This window comes from Monodon monoceros, unplaced genomic scaffold, assembly GCF_005190385.1.
Source record: "Monodon monoceros isolate NGI ecotype Baffin Bay Population unplaced genomic scaffold, NGI_Narwhal_1 Super_Scaffold_12, whole genome shotgun sequence".
NCBI classification, from domain to species: domain Eukaryota; kingdom Metazoa; phylum Chordata; class Mammalia; order Artiodactyla; family Monodontidae; genus Monodon; species Monodon monoceros.
Genome location: NW_021703768.1, coordinates 8,537,324 through 8,556,432, shown reverse-complemented (window position 1 = coordinate 8,556,432; position 19,109 = coordinate 8,537,324). Strand labels below are relative to the sequence as shown.

The 19,109-nt window shown below is 43.4% G+C and overlaps 1 protein-coding gene across 2 annotated transcripts in view; it reads left to right on the top strand.

The window, feature by feature from the left end:
* Positions 1-19,109, top strand: part of SEMA5A (semaphorin 5A) — a 471,369-nt gene that overhangs the window by 367,241 nt on the left and 85,019 nt on the right. For both annotated transcript variants that reach the window (XM_029215912.1, XM_029215913.1), the window contains one exon: positions 8,929-9,136. In XM_029215912.1, coding sequence (XP_029071745.1) covers positions 8,929-9,136 — 208 coding nt within the window. The remainder of the gene's footprint in view (positions 1-8,928; positions 9,137-19,109) is intronic.

Genomic DNA, 19,109 nt, shown 5'->3' with positions numbered 1-19,109 from the left:
ACTCTAATGTCCTACGACTGTTTGAAATTTTAGTTTGGAAATCATAATGATGGTAGATGATTTGCAATTAGAGTGCCCATACCAATGGGATCTCTCGTATTCTCCCCCAAGGACTTATCTTGGATTCTGAAAATTGACTGAATTAGGAAAATAAAAGTGGTCTGTAGTTTTCTATTTGTACATCAAGTTTACATCTATGCTTCTCTTTCCTTGTTAGCTTAATTTTGGTATAAATACATCAGTGTTTTTTTTTTTTTTTCTTGTTTGCACTGGCTTTCATATGTTGATTATCCAGGCTGTGAACTATGAACAGTCTCCTCGCCCTCACCAGTTCTGTTTGGGAGGGCAGTCAGGGTCATTGGTTTTCTCAGAAAAGTGATACAGAAGCTCTACTCCAAAAGAGTAGAGACAAGCTTAACCTCTAATTAAAGGAAATCTCTACAAAGAAAATGAACAAAAACAGAAAGAATCTTCTTTAGTGATTGTGCTTACTCTGTGGCAGTCCATATGGTTCTGATATAAGCTGACAATAATTGCATTCACTCTCACAGGACATCTGTCATTTGCCTGTGGGCAGATTACCAGCAGGTGACACAGGTGGCCAGTTGAGGCGTTAGGAGCCAGTTTCTAATATCAGGGCTACACTCACTGGCTGGACACCATGAACCTTCGGTTAACCTTTGAGGGCCTGCATCACCTTACCTGCAGTAGGAGCTCTAGTGCAAGCGTTCTCAAACATTTGTGGAGATGGAACCTTTTGTTCAATTATTCTCAGCCCTTCCTGCTGGAACCCTTTCTTCAGTGGAAATCATATGGCAAGGCTAAATATGTGAAATGAAGCTTGCCATGTTGTGGGTTATGAAGCTGTTGCCCGTTTTGGGGAGTGGTGGGCACCTGGCTCTTCAAGGCAGTACTGGGCCACCTCTCTACATCTCTAAGCTGTCCAATACCATAGCCATAACCTGATGTGACTGCTGCACACCCAAAACGTGGGTAATCTGAACTGAACCCTCATTTCAAAGACTTAGTAGAAAAAGAGAATGCAAAATAGCTCAATCATTTGATATTGATTACGTATTGGAAGATTGTACACTATTTTGGATACATCAGGTTAAATAAAAATTTGTAATTAAATTTAGTTCACCTGCTCTTTTTTTTTTCTTTTTTAAATGTGGCTGCTAGAAAAATTTTCAATTACTTGCATGGATGGTGCTACAGTTCCGTTGGATGACGCCGGTCTAGACTCACTCTGTGGGCTCTCGCCTCCAGCCATCAGTGCTCGAAAGTTTTGTGGGGATTCTAGTCATTGTTGCTTCCTCAGGTCCCACGTGCAAGTCGCTCTGTTCCCATGAAATGCGTTAGGAACGTGTCCGGGCAGCTTTCTTTACTACCACACTTTGCTCTAAGAACATTTTTTCATTGAAACCAAAATATATTTTTTCTGCAGAAAAACATACATTTTTGTTTGTTTGGTTTTGTTCTCTTTTTAAAAATTAATTAATTAATTAATTAATTAAATTTAGCTTGGCTGCATTGGGCCTTCGTTGCTGTGTGCGGGCTTTCTCTAGTTGCGGCAAGTGTGCTTCTCATTAAGGTGGCTTCTGTCTTTTTTTTTTAAATATCTTTATTGGAGTATAATTGCTTTACAATAGTGTGTTAGTTTCTGCTTTATAACAAAGTGAATCAGGTATACATATACATATGTCCCCATATCTCTTCCCTCTTGTGTCTCCTTCCCACCCTCCCTATCCCACCGCTCTAAGTGGTCACAGAGCACCGAGCTGATCTCCCTGTGCTATGTGGCTGCTTCCCACTAGCTATCTATTTCACATTCGGTAGTGTATATATGTCCATGAGGTGACTTCTCTTGTTGCAGAGCACGGGCTCTAGGCTCACGGGCTTCAGTAGCTGTGGCTCGCGGGCTCTAGAGCACAGGCTCAGTAGTTGTAGCACAAGGGCTTAGCTGCTCTGTGGCCTGTGGGATCTTCCTGGACCAGGGCTCGAACCCACGTCCCCTGCATTGGCAGGTGGATTCTTAACCACTATGCCACCAGGGAAGCCCTGGTTTTGTTCTCATTTTACTTACTCTTCCCCTAAGCTGCTTGGTAGCTCATTAGCTATAGGATGTGCACATATTTTGCTGTGGGTTGGAGGTCGTGGAGCAAACTTCAGTGTTTCATGGATCGTTTCTTGTGGTTGGAATTTTGGGGGGGATTTCTTCATGTCCTTTTCAAGTAACCCTCCAGTCTTCTGATAAGTTTTATGTAAATATTTCTTCCCCAGAAATCACTTTTAAAATTGGATTTATTACTGTTTCATGTGACAATGTTCCAGCTTTACCTTAGTATACCATTTTGTTTATGACTTTTGCTTTTTCCTTTGGTCATTTTCCTAATGGCTCAGAATACTGAGGTTGAAATGAATACCTCTCTTATTACAATAATCCAATTTTGCCTCTGTGTTTTCCACCTGCTGTCAGATGTGCCTCTGGTCTTCCATGACTTTATTAGTCACCAGCAAAAATCAATATTAGGAATTGTTTGGACCTACAGTCTGATGATTTGTGCCCAGAAGAGTTCTCATATCCCTGGCAAGCACTTCAGTGAAGCTCTTCATTTGTTCAAGGTCTGGTCTGGTGATGGTGCCTTGCATGGCTGTTGTTTTGGGGGATAGTTGTGCCTTTCTCTTATTCCCAGAGATACTACCTTTTAAGTGTACATACAACTTCTGTTCATCCAGACATGTTTGATCTGGCTCTGCATGCCTCACTCTTTAGATAGACGGTGTAAGGGAGCACGAACATCAGTCACTGTGTTTGCCTGTCTTTGCCTGGATTGTGGAAAGGAATGTGGTCCTGGTAACCAGGAGGCCCCGGTGCTTTCTGAAGCAACTGCTGACCGTGTTTGTCCTCCACGTGGGCAGCTTCCGATGGATCAGGATGTTGCCTTCCTTCTAACTACCTCCCAACTGGCTACGTTTCATGACTTCCAGAAGATTTCATGGAATAAAAAGAGTATGCAAACAATCTAAATGTAACTACCAGGCTTCCCTGGTGGCGCAGTGGTTGAGAGTCCGCCTGCCGATGCAGGGGACACGGGTTCGTGCTCCGGTCCGGAAAGATCCCACATGCCGCGGAGCGGGTGAGCCCGTGAGCCATGGCCTCTGAGCCTGCGCGTCCGAAGCCTGTGCTCTGCAACGGGAGAGGCCACAACAGTGAGAGGCCCGCGTACCACAAAAAAATAATAATAATAAAATAAAATAAAAATAAAAAAATAAATATAACTACCCTTTCCTAGGTATCACACTGGCTTTTTAATTAATGTTTATTTGGGGTCCATTGTTACTTTCTCTTGTTCATTAGCATTGACGTGAACCTCCATTTCATGTCTGACTCCCTTACAGGATTTTAAAAGTACAGTTCATAGGAAATATATATCAGATCCTCTACTCTCTGAAACTCAGTTTTCTCATCTGTAAAGTGGGAATACTCATGCATATATTTGTCACATCCTCACCAGCTTGCTGAGATGATTGCATGAGATGTGGATATAATAAGGCTGCCAGATTTAACAAATAAAAATATAGGATGCCTACTTTAATTTCAATTTCAGGTAAACCATGAATAATATTGAATTGGATGTACTAATACTAAAAAAATTAATGGTTTATCTAAAATTCAAATTTAAGTGGGCATGCTTTATTGAATCTGCCAACCCCTAAAGTATAAGCATGCTTCCTGTTCTGCTGAAATTAGGCAAATATAAGTTCTTCAGCACAATATTTACATTTTCATGTAATTACAACTATTCATGTCTTTCAAATGACAACCATACTGTATCAGCTTTCATCAGCCTGAAAATGAAAAATCTTGCAGTAGCTCTCTTTCACGAATACCTGTGGTTTTCAATTTTAGAGATAAACTACAAATATCTGACCCTCAAATGTGTGCCCATAACGTAATTAGTGTTTCACATTCTCACAAAAAGGTGAATATTATGAGAATTTGGGCCAAGGCGGTGCCAGCCCCGTGGTTTTGCTGTCAGCTCCGATTCTGCACTTCCAGAAGCTCGCTCTCCTTCTCTCTCCTTGGGGAAGTGATCTGCAATTGACAGGAAGTGCCAAATTTCTCTTTCCTTTCTGATCTCAAAATTTTACAGACTGATCCAGAAGGTTTTCTGTATTTCTAGCATTGATTGTTTTCCTTCCACTGACTTTGATTGGAGTATTGAGTTTCAGGTGTACATGGTTTTATTTTTCTATGGCGCATTTTCAGAGCTGATATTTTCTCAGCTGAAACCAATGAAAATGATTTTCCTCATTCATATTTAGTTTATGACACTTTTAGTTGAAATATTTGGGAATTGGGGAAATACTGTTTCTTGTTTCACCTTCACACTGACTGATCTGACTGGTATCGTACCTCTCATTAAATGTTGCAATGCAAAAATATTCATCAGGAGTCTTTTTAGCCAATGTACAAGTGGTAATGACATTCCCATGACAGCTGCCTTCCTTCCTGCCTTCCTTCCCTCACTCGTTAGTTCAGTCTCCCATCCAGCACATATTTATTAATCTCCACTGGCCACAGAGGTGGCCGCTCTGCAGGCATCAGAGGACAAAACTGATACTGTCTGCCCTCATGGAGCTTAATAACGGCAAGTGTAGAAGCCACAAAACAATGAAATTAGTAGTTAAACTGTGGCAGATATTATAAAGCAAAGGCAGCAAAACATAAAAGCACTCTGAGGGCCCTCCCCAAGTCCTGCTGTTCTGTCCTCTCATATGAAGTGGATCTTTGTTCCTTGCTTTCTTAGGAGCCAGGCTCTGACTTTCTGCCTCTAAAAGAAAAAACAAACAAACAAAAAAACACGGCCTTGCCACATCCTTGCTCTGTTACCAAACCAAACTTGGGTCCATTTGCCCACATGCAGTAAAGCTGATTTACTGACACCAGCTTGGGCTCGGGCCTCACATGGCCCATGGGTGACTTGGTACCGTGTTGACACCTGATGCAGAGGGTCCGAGGCAGGAGAGGGGTGTGGTCGTGCATGTGTCCAGATGCTCACGCCAGAGACAGGAGCGTAGGGTGAGTGTTCTGGGGGCATCCAGGTGAGAAAGGTGTTCTACACTAAGGTGACAGTGTGTGAACAGTGTGGCCAAGCTGCCGGCTGAGGAAGGGCAGGCGTCGAGGGAACAGAAGGAGGCTCCTGGGGTCCGGATGTGCTGACCCTGCTGCCAACAGAACGGGGAACTTCACGAGGCTCTTCACATGATCAGGTGGCTCAGAGTGAAGAAGACCCAGCAGAGGCGTAGATGGTGGACGAGCACCTAAGTCCACGCTGAGTACCCTTCTCTGAAATGCTAAGAAGTCCTCTAGTTTTGTTAGATCCCAGTCAGCTGGAAAGTCAGATACAAGGCGTGCAGAAATACACATTGAGAAGTTTTGATCAATGATGGTTAGCTCTTTTAAATCAAATGATTAAAGATCTTTGAAAATTTGTTTTTTCCCCGCACAACTGCTTAAGAATTCAAAGTGCGTATGAGCATATTGACGTTTGAATTGTTTTTGATTGGTTTCTCAGAGTAATAATCCATCAGCAAAATAAATAATAAACAGCCAGCAGTCTCTGTGCACCTGTTGAATAGGATTTAGTTCTCTCACCCATGTTTCCCATGAAAATAGCACGGTAACTGTCAAAAGATGACAGTTCGCCACCTGGACTCTCGCCTCTTCTGGCCCTCCTCACTTCCACCCCTGCATTGCTCTAAAATGTTCAGTTTTATCCCAAGAGTCTCTCTTTTTAAAATTTTTATTGGAGTATAGTTGATTTACAATGTTGTGTTAGTTTCAGGTGTACAGCAAAGTGAATCAGTTATATGTATACATATATCTGCTCTTTTTTTTAGATTCTTTTCCCATATAGGCTGTTACAGAGTATTGAGTAGTTTCCTGTGCTCTACAGCAGGTTCTTATTAGTTATCTTTTTTTTTTTTTTTTTTTTTTGCAGTACGCGGGCCTCTCACTGTTGTGGCCTCTCCCGTTGCAGAGCACAGGCTCTGGACGCGCAGGCTCAGCGGCCATGGCTCACAGGCCCAGCCGCTCCGCGGCATGTGGGATCTTCCCAGACCAGGGCACGAACCCGCGTCCCCTGCATCGGCAGGCGGACTCTCAAACACTGCGCCACCACGGAAGCCCTAGTTATCTATTTTATATAGAGTAGTGTGTTTATTCCCAAGAATCTCTACTTACGACTCATCAGAGCCTCGCAGCTCACTGGATGGGGGCAGGCCCTGGCTCCTAACTTCTGCCTCGGACCGCGTCCTATTGTCGGGATGTCCCAAAGGGCAGAAAAGGCTCCGTGCCTGTCACTGGTCCACAGGAGGCTGGCACTTCCGTCTGCTGGGGGAGACCTCCTCTCAGGGTATTGGGGCTGAGACACTACGCTGAGGTCACCTTCCCTGAAGCTGCCACCTGTTCCCATCCCTGCCGTGGTGCCGGGCTCATCTTTGATGCTTTGCCCCATGCAAGCAGGAAGACCCAAACATCACTGGGTTGAATTTCCCGCCAGCTGGAAATTGTGGTCTCCAGGTCAAAATTAGATTGACTTACACAGTAAATACATACAAATTGTTTTGCACACTTTAAGTGTGAGCATTTGTTAAAATGCTGCCTTGCTGCGTAGACTTCCCCTGCCTCTCTCTCTCCCCCCTCCCTCTCCCCGTCTCTCCCTCTCTCTCTGTTCCCGCCCACTCCCTTGCTGTGCGTTCACAAACACACACTCTTCCCTTAAAGACGACCCAGCAATCCCACTACTGGGCATATACCCTGAGAAAACCATAATTCAAAAAGAGTCACGTACCACAATGTTCACTGCAGCTCTATTTACAATGGCCAGGACATGGAAGCAACCTAAGTGTCCATTGACAGATGAATGGATAAAGAAGATGTGGCACATATATACAATGGAATATTACTCAGCCATAAAAAGAAACGAAATTGAGTTATTTGTAGTGAGGTGGATGGGCCTAGAGTCTGTCATACAGACTGAAGTAAGTCAGAAAGAGAAAAACAAATACCGTATGCTAACACATATATATGGAATCTAAGAAAAAAAAAGGTCATGAACAACCTGGGGCAAGACGGGAATAAAGACACAGACCTACTAGAGAATGAACTTGAGGATATGGGGAGGGGGAAGGGTAAGCTGGGGCAAAGTGAGAGAGTGGCATGGACATATATATACTACCAAATGTAAAATACATAGCTAGTGGGAAGCAGCTGTATAGCACAGGGAGATCAGCTCGGTGCTTTGTGACCACCTAGAGGGGTGGGATAGGGAGGGTGGGAGGGAGACACAAGAGGGAAGAGGTATGGGAACATATGTAAATGTATAACTGATTCACTTTGTTATAAAGCAGAAACTAACACACCATTGTAAAGCAATTATACTCCAATAAAGATGTTAAAAAAAAAAAGACAGGTACTATATTTTTAATCTTCCCAGTATACATAGTTATCCTGTTTGTGCTTGAACTTTCTCAAAAGTGACATGTTTAACCAGCTAACCTAAAATAAAATTAAGCAGTGGTTTACTAATACTGCATACATTAATATATGCATAATTTTATACACTGTTACATGCATAGTGCTTATAGCAGTCAGTTCATAATCAATAAATGTTCACTGGAGATGTTTCGGATATACTTTTCTTAATGAACTCAGGATAATATATATCCACCTAGGTATTTTCTCTCTAAATGTAAACATCCTTCGTCTCTAAGGACTCTCCTAGGAATGAAAAACTGGAAAGGTATTTAATGTCCAAATCTTTTGTGAGATTAGCAGATTGATCGGAAGCCTTGAAGCCAGAGGTTCTTGATTTTATTTCCTTTTTTAGATGACTTGATAGCCTCATTATCTGTGTTTACAGAATAAGAATTACAACGTTTTGAAACTCAGATCCCCATGGGTTTTATGAAGTCAGTGCCTTCAGGGTTATTTGAGGAACTTGTGAACGGCTTTCAGAAGTGCTTCTAGAGGGTTGGGTCTCATTCCCTGGACTTGCACACTGGCCTTGGGGGCCTCAACACAGCGCGCCAAGGACAACAGCACGTTTCAAGTCTGGGTCCCAACCCTGGGGGTTGGCTGCACCATGCCACTCCCTGGTGGAGAGGACCCTTCTCTGTGCCCATCACAGCCACTCTGGAGAGTCTTTGTGGTTCCAGGGACTCTAGGACACTTGTCCTCGGGCAGTGCTCATAGCCAAAATAAATGAGCATAAGCACGTGGTGAGCAGAAAAGCTCGAGTGGGGAGGGGACCGAGTCAGAAATGGATGTTCATTATTACAGGAGAGAAGAAGCCGTGGAGCTGAGACCCAGAAGAGCATCCCGCAGAACAAGCTTGGGGGAGAAAGAGAGGAAGGAGGGGATCTAGACAGAAAGGCAGAGAAGGATGTACTTCCAGGGCAGGAGGGAAGCAGGTGGTCCTCTGCTCCCTGCATATCTGCAGCTGTCCATCATGTGGGGTCTTCTGTGCTGGGGCAGCAGGGTCAGCTCCTCTGTCTCTCACTGAGAATCCAGGGATTCCTCTCACTTGATGTTCTCCAGGGAATGGTGCAAAACTGGCTGCGTTGAGCCGCAGTGAGCTTACAGTGCTCTGGGTCTCTAGACTTGCATCGGGACCAGGCAGCTCGTAGCCGAGTGGTTCTCGTCCTTGGCTGTATGTCCGCGCTGCTGAGAGCTGGGAAAATACTGGTGCCTGGTCCCACATACAGCGGGGCTAACTGAACAGGTCCAGCCAGGGTAGGGCCCTGGCATCAGCAGATGATCCTACATGCAGCCAGGCTGGAGAACCCTGGTGGCTCAGCTGGTGAGTGGCTGGTGCGACCCGTTGACCTCACTTTCTTCTTTCCCTGTCGCCTCTGCAGATTACGGCACCATTAAAAAAGTGCGGGCGCCCCTGACTCAGACCTCGGGCAGCTGTTTGCTGGAAGAGATGGAGCTCTTCCCCGAGAGGCGGCCAGAGCCCATTAGAAGCCTGCAGATCCTCCACAGCCAGAGCGTCCTGTTCGTGGGTCTGCGGGAGCACGTGGCCAAGATCCCACTGAAGAGGTGCCAGTTCCACCACACGCGCAGGTAGGGCAGCCCCAGGGGACCATCCGGCGTGCTGGCGCCGCTTGTCGAGGCGCCACCAAGAGAGAGGGCACAGGAGCCCCGAGGGCTTTCAGATTTCCCGTGGTTGAATGGGATGAGGACCTTAGCATCCTTGTGAATCCTGCATCCCAGGATGCAGAGAGTTCTGATGCAAACCAGGCTGTTGTGATGACAGTAACACATCAGTATCTGTGGGGGAGCAGCCACTGTATAACATCTGTAAGCAGATGTCAGGATTAAAATAAATTTTTCAGTGCGTTATAACATTCCGTGATGATGCCCATATTTGGTGTTCCTGAATTAATCTGCTACGCACACATATTTTTTTTTAACCTGGCCACAAAAGTATTTTAAACCTCACTTTCTCATCTAACACATGTGAATTGCTGTAGAATCAAATGGGAAAATAAATGTAACGTAAAATGCAAATGGGCAAAATGGGTATTCTTATGTAGAAGGAAGGTTTTTATGTTTAATAAAAATCGTTAGAATATTCCTTTCTAGATGATTTTAGACAATGAGGTATATAATGTGATGCCTCCTTTGGTATCAGTGTTGAGAAATAAATAACCTTAGGGACCTCCCAACTAATAATGATGCTGTTGTGATTAATAATAACAAATAGTGACATTGATTAACAACTCTCTTTTATATAACACCTTTTCCCTAAATTTAACCAATGGCTGCTTGAAATTTGTTCTGATTTGTGTTTCCTGCAGGACTAGCCTAGGGCAGGAATTATTCTAGCCCAGTTGCTGATGGTTCAGTGGGCGACAGGGAGGGTTGGGGTCTCGTTAACAGGAGTGTCACAAGTTAAATGAAGCTGGAAGGGCACCTGTCCTCCAGCTCCAGCCCAGCACGCTCTGGGGGGACATGACAGGGGATAACAGGCAGGAAAACAGGCCTGTGCCATACACAGGTATTTCTGGTGCTGAAATGGGAGTTTCTGGTTTGCAAAGCACGAGGCAATTCACCTTTTTCCTGGTGCTCTGCTAGCTCAGCAACTTGTAAGTGCAACTTAGGCAACTAGGTCCTGCATCAGGTCAGGGAGGCCAGGCATCATCTGTGCACTCCTGTCTCCTAGGCAGCTGCACTTGAAGTTCAGCCATGAACCCACAGGCATCAACCACCACAGGGCCCAGCCGCCCAGGAGGAGTTGACAGTTCCCCCTTTTTCTTTCAAGGAGAATAAGCCCCTTGCCTGTCTTTATCAGGCTCCTGGGAGGACAAGATTTACAGTTATATCTAGAGCTGAATCTCCCTGCTGTTTGCTCGTCCACTCGCTCAGAGAAAAGCAGTGAGAGATGATAACTTTATTGTAAACTGATAGACTGTGGTCTTCTGTGTGCTCACACCCAGAGTGGGTTAGTTTGTATTTGACCCTTAAATATTCCATTAGAGAAAAGAAAATCTAAACATTTCAACCCAAGAGTTTCTCTGGATTTCTCCCCATGTTTCTCTATCTTCATCTTATAGAAAGATAGGAAGACCTCTCTAACACTCATTGCAGAAAAAAATCCATTTTTAAGGAACTAGTATCTACGTGACCAGATCTCTTTTTTATAAATTATGGAGAAAGATAGTGTGGGTTTTTCTTTTTCTGGACAAAAGCAATTTTAACTTTCAAGAAATATGCCTAAAGAAATACACGGCATAGGGACAGGATAACAATTGAGTAACAATAAGTACTCATTTCTTTGTTAAATATATTTTTCATAGTACAATGTAAGTAATTTTGTTATCAGAAAATCATTTTTATAAATGAATTTTGAAGTGTTTAGAAGAGAAATTGAGCTTAACTAAATTACCTGTCTCCTTCATTTTTTTGTTCATTTTTTTGAATATGTGTTTTTCAGAGGCAATGCAGTTTGATATCAATTAAAATGCTTATAAATGATAACAGTTGATACAATTTCCCAAGATTCTTTTACATGTCTGGCACTGTGCTAGATCTTATCCCCACTTTCCTTCATCATTACACCCTGACAGTAAAGTCAAGTATCATCTCTGTTTTCCAGATGAGGAAATGGTGTCTGGGACTTCTGGCATCCTGCCCAAAGTCACATAGCTCATGTGATATGAAACCCAGGTTCAGAGCCGGACTTTCTGACCCCAAGGCCCAGACTTTATCTTTGGTTCATTGTGTTTCCCCTGGTACAATGAGGACATCATGCTCAGTGGTCAGATTTCAGCAGGGATGAGCCTTTTTTTTTTTTTTTTCGGTACGTGGGCCTCTCACTGTTGTGGCGCTCCCGTTGCGGAGCACAGGCTCCGGATGCACAGGCTCAGCGGCCATGGCTCACGGGCTTAGTTGCTCCGTGGCATGTGGGATCTTCCCCGACCAAGGCACGAACCCGTGTCCCCTGCATCGGCAGGCAGACTCTCAACCACGGCGCCACCAGGGAAGCCAGGGACGAGCCATTTGATGGCATTTTTCACAGTGTTCTTGCGAGCCAGAGCTAGTTAGTACCAGGACAGGCTGAACTCAGGTGTACTGACGAGTACTCCCAGCTTCTTCCATTAGTGCCTGCCTTATCATGCCTGCCACCAGGCTGGGTTAAGGAGACCAAAAAGAGGTTTTGTACCCCTGGGTTACTGTAAAATGAGTCTCCATTCTCTAGCTGTTCTAGAGGTGACCCTGGACCCAGGAGGGGCTGCAAACAGTGCACGCCTGCGCCATCCACACTGTGCACACATTGAAACTTGGAGCCAACGGCACAATGTCTTTAACTTCCCGTAGCTGTTTTCCTCGGAAAGCTGTTTGGAAAGAACAATATTTTAAACATATATTTCAGTTGAGTTTGACCTCAAAAACTAAGCAGAAAGATTTTGTTTTGATTTTAACCTTTTTTTTTTTGCACAATCCATTTAAGAAATAGCATGGAAAAACTATGCAAATAATAAAGTAGCTCATCAGGCTGGATGGTGACTTCTGCGGATGTCTAGTGAGAGGGAAATTTTACCTTTCCTGTGTATCCTTGGTACTCTAAGACTTACCACACACACGTGTTAGTTTCATGAAATGAATTAATATTTGCTGAATCCTGAAGAATATGGGGATCTGGAAAGGGCTGCATATGGGTGCAGCATGTGAAATGGAAGGTAGGTAAGCTGACACCACCCTCACCTGAGGCCGGTGCCCAGCCAGGGGCTCCCAATAGCAGCGTGAAAGTGGTAAAAGGTCTTCATAGGGATTCACGAGGTGAAGCAGGCAAGAATAGCCACTAACTTAATTCCTACTGATGTAAGTACCAATATAAAGTCATAACTTGCCACTTGGAGGAAAACAGACTGGCCAAGAGCTGATAGAGGTCTTATCTCCCTGCTTCAAGAAGAAAAGAATGATCACAGGACTTGAGCTGCAATAGTCACGTCCAGAAATCAAGCTGTTATTCCCCACACACACCCCCGCCAAGGAAATAGTATAACCTTCAGTTAGTCTGGCTGATTGAAGCTCCTCAGGCCTAAGGAAAGGAAAGCTTGGGGAAGTGGTGATGGAAAGGCTTTTGATTTAGACTTTAAAACCATTTTAAGGACAGTGCATTAATTAGATCAGTGGGTTGGCAAACTTTCTCTGTAAAGAACGAGACAGAAGATGCTTAGGCTTCCCAGGCTATAGGGTCTCTCTTGCAGTTGCTCAACTCTGTCCTTGTAGCATGGAAGCAGCCACAGACCATAGTGAGTGGGTGTGGCTATGTGTCAGCAAAAGGCACACAGGTTCATCCGGCAAAGGAAGGATTCACTTTTAGATTCAGTCAGTTTATTACTTAAGTAGACAACAAAAGTAAAAGCAGAAAAGATGTCAGCTACCCAGATCCCTTATCCCACAGATGACACCAAAACAGAAGAGGCCAGATGACAATGCACGGGAGAACTCGGACCCCACGCTGCTGAGGAGCTGATTCTGTGCTGCGGTTTTATAGCCTGCAGCTGCATCCTAGTAGGGGCGAGAGTAGGGGGCAAAAAGCCTTATACCTCATTAGAACCCAGGAGGCGATGAGAAACCATCTACTGACAGCCTCCCTGGAGCACAGGGAGGTGGGAGGAAAACAGCTTTGTAGCAGGCGCTCGTAATCCTCCCATGCGCGTGATCTAGCGGGTCCCAGGGCGCTCTGCCAAAGCTTAGCTTAACTGTAGTTAAGCTTTGCCCTATGTGGAGACATGAAAAGCCACCAGGGCACCAGGGCCAAGCATTCGCCTACCCTGTGTTTCAGCAAAACTTTAGGGAGCAGGCTGGATTAGGGCCATGCACTGTCATTTGCTGATTCCTGAATTAGATTATTATCGTGTACGCCTTTTGAATGAATGAATGTGCCTTACATCATTACATACACTAATTTTTAAAATTGGGTGTTAAATTACATAAATTAAGTGTTAAATTACATAATTTAACTCTAAACCCTAGTAAATTAACAACAGAGCGTTTTCTACTCTTCAGACATTCATATATTCTTTAGTTTTTGTTTGACACCCACCACAATTCTGAGGTAAGATAAACCTATCAGCTTGTAGTGTTAACATTTTATAGATGAGGGATCAATCGGAATCAGAGAGAGAATGTCCAAAGAATCATCAGTCAGAGAACAGAAATTAGAGTTCTTCCTTCAGCCTTTGGGAATGTGAGCTCCTGAAGGCTGGGCATTGTCTTTCCAGGTTCCTTACAGCCTTCAGCATGTGTCCAGCCTGAGACAGGCTCAGTAAATACTTATCAAATTAACAAATGGATACTCTGCCTCTCCCCTTTCTGTTATTTTTCTTTATAACCTAAAAAGAAAACCTCAATTCTTGTGTAACAGTAAAGCTCCCTTTACAGAAAAGTGCAGTGATATAAAACATTAGCCAAAGGATTGAAAACCCTTAGTCCTTAGGTGTCTATTTTATTTTTGCTTTGCTGTAAAAACTATTTGGAGAGAGAAGAAAAGCTGGGAACTGGAAGATTCATAGCCTGTATATAACATGAGACATGGCTTCTAAATTTTGCTTTATAAAACTGGAGGGAAAGAGGAAACCATTAAGAAAAATACGTTGGCTCCATTTGTGAATGGGTGTCTAGTCATTCTTAGTTCAGTTAGCCTGTAATAAAAAAATTAACACCTACTAAGAAAACTAGTGTGGAAATTAGATTACTGCAGGATATTTATTGCTTGAAAGAGCTACAGTTTAAAAGGTGGAGTTAATAGGTTGTCACCTTTATTAATTACATATTCTCTAAAGACAGCGATCGCCTGGTGGGAGAAACACAATGTATAGAGAGCAATTGCAGGATCCCCACAAGGTGCCCCAGCAAGACAGCCTTAGCCCTTCAGTTATGAATCATATAAACATCAGAAGGACATTTTGAAATGTACCCATTTTACAAAGTAAATATGCTCCCTTCAAAATAAACTTAATATTTTCCTAATCTCAACATCTTGAGTTTTTGTTTGCTTTGGCTTTGGTGTAGCCTCTAAAGACTGTGGATTTTCCTTAGTTAATTCACTTATAGTATATTTATTGAATCTTATGTGTACCAAGCACCAAGCCAGGCTCTGAGTGTATGATGATAGATGAGACATCACTGACCCTGTCTTCGTGGGGCTCAGAATCTAATGAGAAATTCTGACATAAATAAAATCTCCCAAATATCTCTTGTGGATTCAAGCCAAAGGGCCTTGGAGTTACCTTAGACTTTATCCCCAAATCGATTTATCATTAAAGTCTGACCCTGGACTCCACTAGGACCTAATCTCCAAGCCTGCCATCGCTGTACAATTATTTTTTTAAGCTATATCTGAATCACAACCAGTGCGCCAATGTTAAATTTCCAATAGTAAGGGAATTAATTACCAAGTTATGATATACTGACTTGGTGGAGTATTCACTCAGTGGGTTATTCTGAAGGCATTAAATGATGACAGTGAAGACATCTGTATGATATGATATTAACTGAAAAAAGCAAGACACGTTATTTGTTTGCCATCATTAATACTGTTTAAAACATAGAAGGAAAAGACCGAAAGTATACATGCCAACATGCTGTGCACAACTCCAAAATACATGCCAACATGCTAATTAAAACTGTGAAATACATGCCAACATGCTATTCACAACTGCGAGATACATGCCAACATGCTAATTAAAACTGTGAAATACATGCCAATGTGCTAATCATAGCTGTGAAACACATGCCAACTTGCTTGCTAAATGCATGCCAACGTGCTAATTACAACCGTGAAATGCATGCTAACATGCTAATTGCGACATTGTAAGAGGGGGTCCGAGGTGGGCTTGGGCTGGAACACAGCGTCTTCCAGAAACTCATTAGTTACACCCCCAAGTCCTGGGCGGGGTGGAAAAGGAACAGTCAAAATGTGATACGTAGAACATGAACGTGCATGAACTAGACTAGTAAATTAAGAAATGTAAGTCATACTACTGTTCTGTAATAATCAGGGAAAAATGTAGGTTATGTGAGGTGTGACACACAATTTGGGAGGGATTCTCTATTCTAAAAGGAATTCTCTATTCTAAGGAAAAGAATATCAAATTATAAATACAAACATGACGGAGGCCAATCACAGAATCTTTTTTTTTTTCATCTATCAAACATTTTTTGAACAGTTCCAGGTAAGCTTTATTCTGAATGCAGGAAATACAGAGAGAAATCAGATATGGCCGTGGCTTTTTATTTTAATTTTTATTGGAGTATAGTTGATTTACAATGTTGTGCTGTTTTCAGGTGCACAGCAAAGTAAATCAGTTATACATATACATATATCCACTCTTTTTAAGATTCTTGTCCCATATAGGTCATTACGGAGTACTGAGTAGAGCTCCCTGTGCTATAAGTAGGCCCTTATTAGTTATCTATTTCGTATATAGTAGTGTGTATGTGTCAATCCCAATCTCCCAGTTTATGCCTCCCCCCTCCCCCTTGGTAACCATAAGTTTGTTTTCTACATCTGTGACTCTATTTCTGTTTTGTAAATAAGTTCATTTGTACCATTTTTTTAAGATTCCACATATAAGCAATATCACACGATACTTGTCTTTTCTGTGTCTGACTTACTTCACTCAATATAACAGTCTCTAGTTCCATCCATGTCACCTACAATCACAGAATCCTAAAGGGTCTCATGAAGTAAGGAAGTTCAAGCTTCCTTAGCTTCATGGTAAATCCACCTTTGACAATGATATAAACGTACATATGATCCAGGTGGACAATAAAAGCAAAGAAAATATTTGAGTGCCATCTTGTAGATATGCTATAGCCACCCAACAGTTTCAGGTTCCATTTCCTGTTCAGTTTCCTAAAAGAGCATGTTTCTGTCTTCTAAATGGCAATCCAGATAGTCACTTGGAAAAAGTTTTAAAATCAGTACAGTTACCAACTTTTCGTACCTCAGTTGTGTTTGAGAGGCACAACTGAAGGGCTCACGCTGCGAGGTTTCATTATTTAATGTCTACTCTACAGGTCTCCTGCTTCTGAGCTCCCAGATTTAACGCTATGTAAAGAACTCCATGGGGAAGCTTGGGCTGCAGCAGTTTTTCTCAGCTCCAGATCCTTGCATCTGAGCGATTCTGAGCAGAAGCACCTTGGCTTTTATACCCTGAACTCCTCCTAAGGTTGTATTTGCAGCCTGGTCCAGTGAATTAACGATTCTTAAGGAAATCATCATCCCTATGTATCTGCAAAACAGCTCGCATATGGAAAGATCATGAGCTTTGGATGCAGGTGGATCCTGGATAAGCCTTTGGCTTGGTGTGTGATTATGAGGAGGTTACTCAGTGTGTTACTAGAGCAAAAGACAGAGACCATCTAATGGGTCTGGCAAATAAGAAGAATCCAATACGAGACGGTTCCTCTCCTATGCCGCGTGAGCATTATATTCAGTTCATGTACGTCCTGCTGAGCCGGTGCTGCTCTCATACACATGATTTGCTTTCATTGTCCAGATATACTTCACGTTGCCTCTGGACCTAACAGAAGGCAAACTAATCTGTTGTGAATTTGTTCTTCCACCTTTAAACAACTTCACATTTTCTGAGATGTACAGGTCTCTTCAGGCCAGATTCTGCTCCTTGCATTAAGTTATTTACCTCGCTCTGGTCTTTTTGGGCAAATGGATTTTCTGGCAGTTGTGAGACTCTACCTCGAGCACGTTCTGTGTGTAGGTGAGTGATGTCAGCATGGCCCCAGCCAACGGGCAGGGGCATCTGTCGGTGGGTACTCAGTAATCCCCCGTCTCAAGTGAGCAGGTACATATGCATACAAGCGGGGCTGATGGAGGCTGGACAGGGCCGGGTGTGAGGAGAGCCAAGTGCTTACCTTTGCCCATCCCAGTGGCTGGGGAGGGCAACAGAGAATCCAGATGCAAGGTGGGTACCGCACTTGCCTCAACTGTTCTGCTGAGAGGGGCGGATGTCCTTCCTGGGGTGGGCTGTGCTCCACAGGAGGATGCCTTGGCCCAAGCCTCACTCACTCAGTCGCAGGCAAACTGCTAAGTCGAGTGAATTATAAGAAGCCAAAATAATAATAATAATAAAAAATTTCTCTGGACTTATTGTCCTCTAGGGTTTTGTGTAAAACTTAAGATGGATAACTTGACACTTCGTACAGTCTTCAGGTGTGACTGCTGACCCTTCTACCTCTCCCGTGTCTTCTGATTCTGCCTACTAAACCCTCACGTACAGAAGGGTTTCTCTTGAAGAAACATGAGATGGGCAAGAAATAATTGTGTCTTCATTTTTATCCTTGACTGGCTGGAGAGGAGGGTAGACTGAGAGAGTGGACTTGGAGAAACCTACGATTACCTCTAGTTTACAGACAACAGAAGATCAAATACCAGAGTGTAGGCTTTTCCCTGAATGAAGAGGCCAGTGGATGCTTTCCCTCCCGGGCACAGGGACACAGCATTTTCCAAGTCACTTCTGGAAATTACTTCAACATCCCTGAGCTGTGAAGGGCTCATGTTTAGTCTCTGTGCCCCTTTTGTTCCTGAGTACAAGGCTAGACAGGCTGCCTTCCCTGGAGAGCTTCCCTCAGGCGGCAGAATTGCCTTTCCAGAAAAATTTTGTGTTTGTTCTAGAGAAAAGTCCCCAGTGACTAAGGCCCACCCAGAGGCCAAAGTAAACAGCTCAGGAATCTGGGCAGGAAAATTAGGTGAAATGGGACTGTCCGTATCACATCAGAAACCAAAGCTGACTGCAAGTGCTAGATTTCCAGAAAGCATTTTTGTTTTGCTTACTTCAAATGCCCTCTACTTTTTTCACTGTTTTTTTTAAACTATCAATTTTCCCATAATGTCTCACTGTAAAATTTTTATATCTACCTAATAAGATTTTTTTTTTTTCTTTTGGCTGCATTGGGTCTTCCTTGCTGTGTGCGGGCTTTCTCTAGTTGCAGCGAGCGGGGGCTACTCTTCATTGCAGAGCACAGGCTCGAGGCGTGCAGGCTCATTAGTTGTGGCACACGGGCTCAGTAGTTGTGGCTCGCGGGCTTAGTTTCCCCACGGCATGTGGGATCTTCCCAGATCAGGGCTCGAACCCATGTCCCCTCCATTGGCAGGCAGATTCTTAACCACTGCCCCACCAGGGAAGTCCCTAAGATTTTAACTACAAAACGTTTGCTTAATATTACTGGCAGTACAAATGAATTATTTAAATTTGATATTATTTAAATTTGGTATTTGTTTTAAGAGCACTAAGAAACTAATATGAGCAACTCAATAAAAAGTTTAGAAGATAAAGTTGAAGAAGTTTCTCAGAGAGTACAACAAACATAAGTTGATTCTAGAATGCATGAGACTGCTCCTACAGCTTGGGGCTAGAAGTAAAGAGAACCAGTAGAGGCACAGTGATGTCATAGCCATGCAGTAAACATGTATTGAGCACCTACTTCCTACAGTGCACTGCAGTCAGTGATAATTCATACTATAGTCAATATGGAATCACCATCATCTAAGGTTCATTCATAA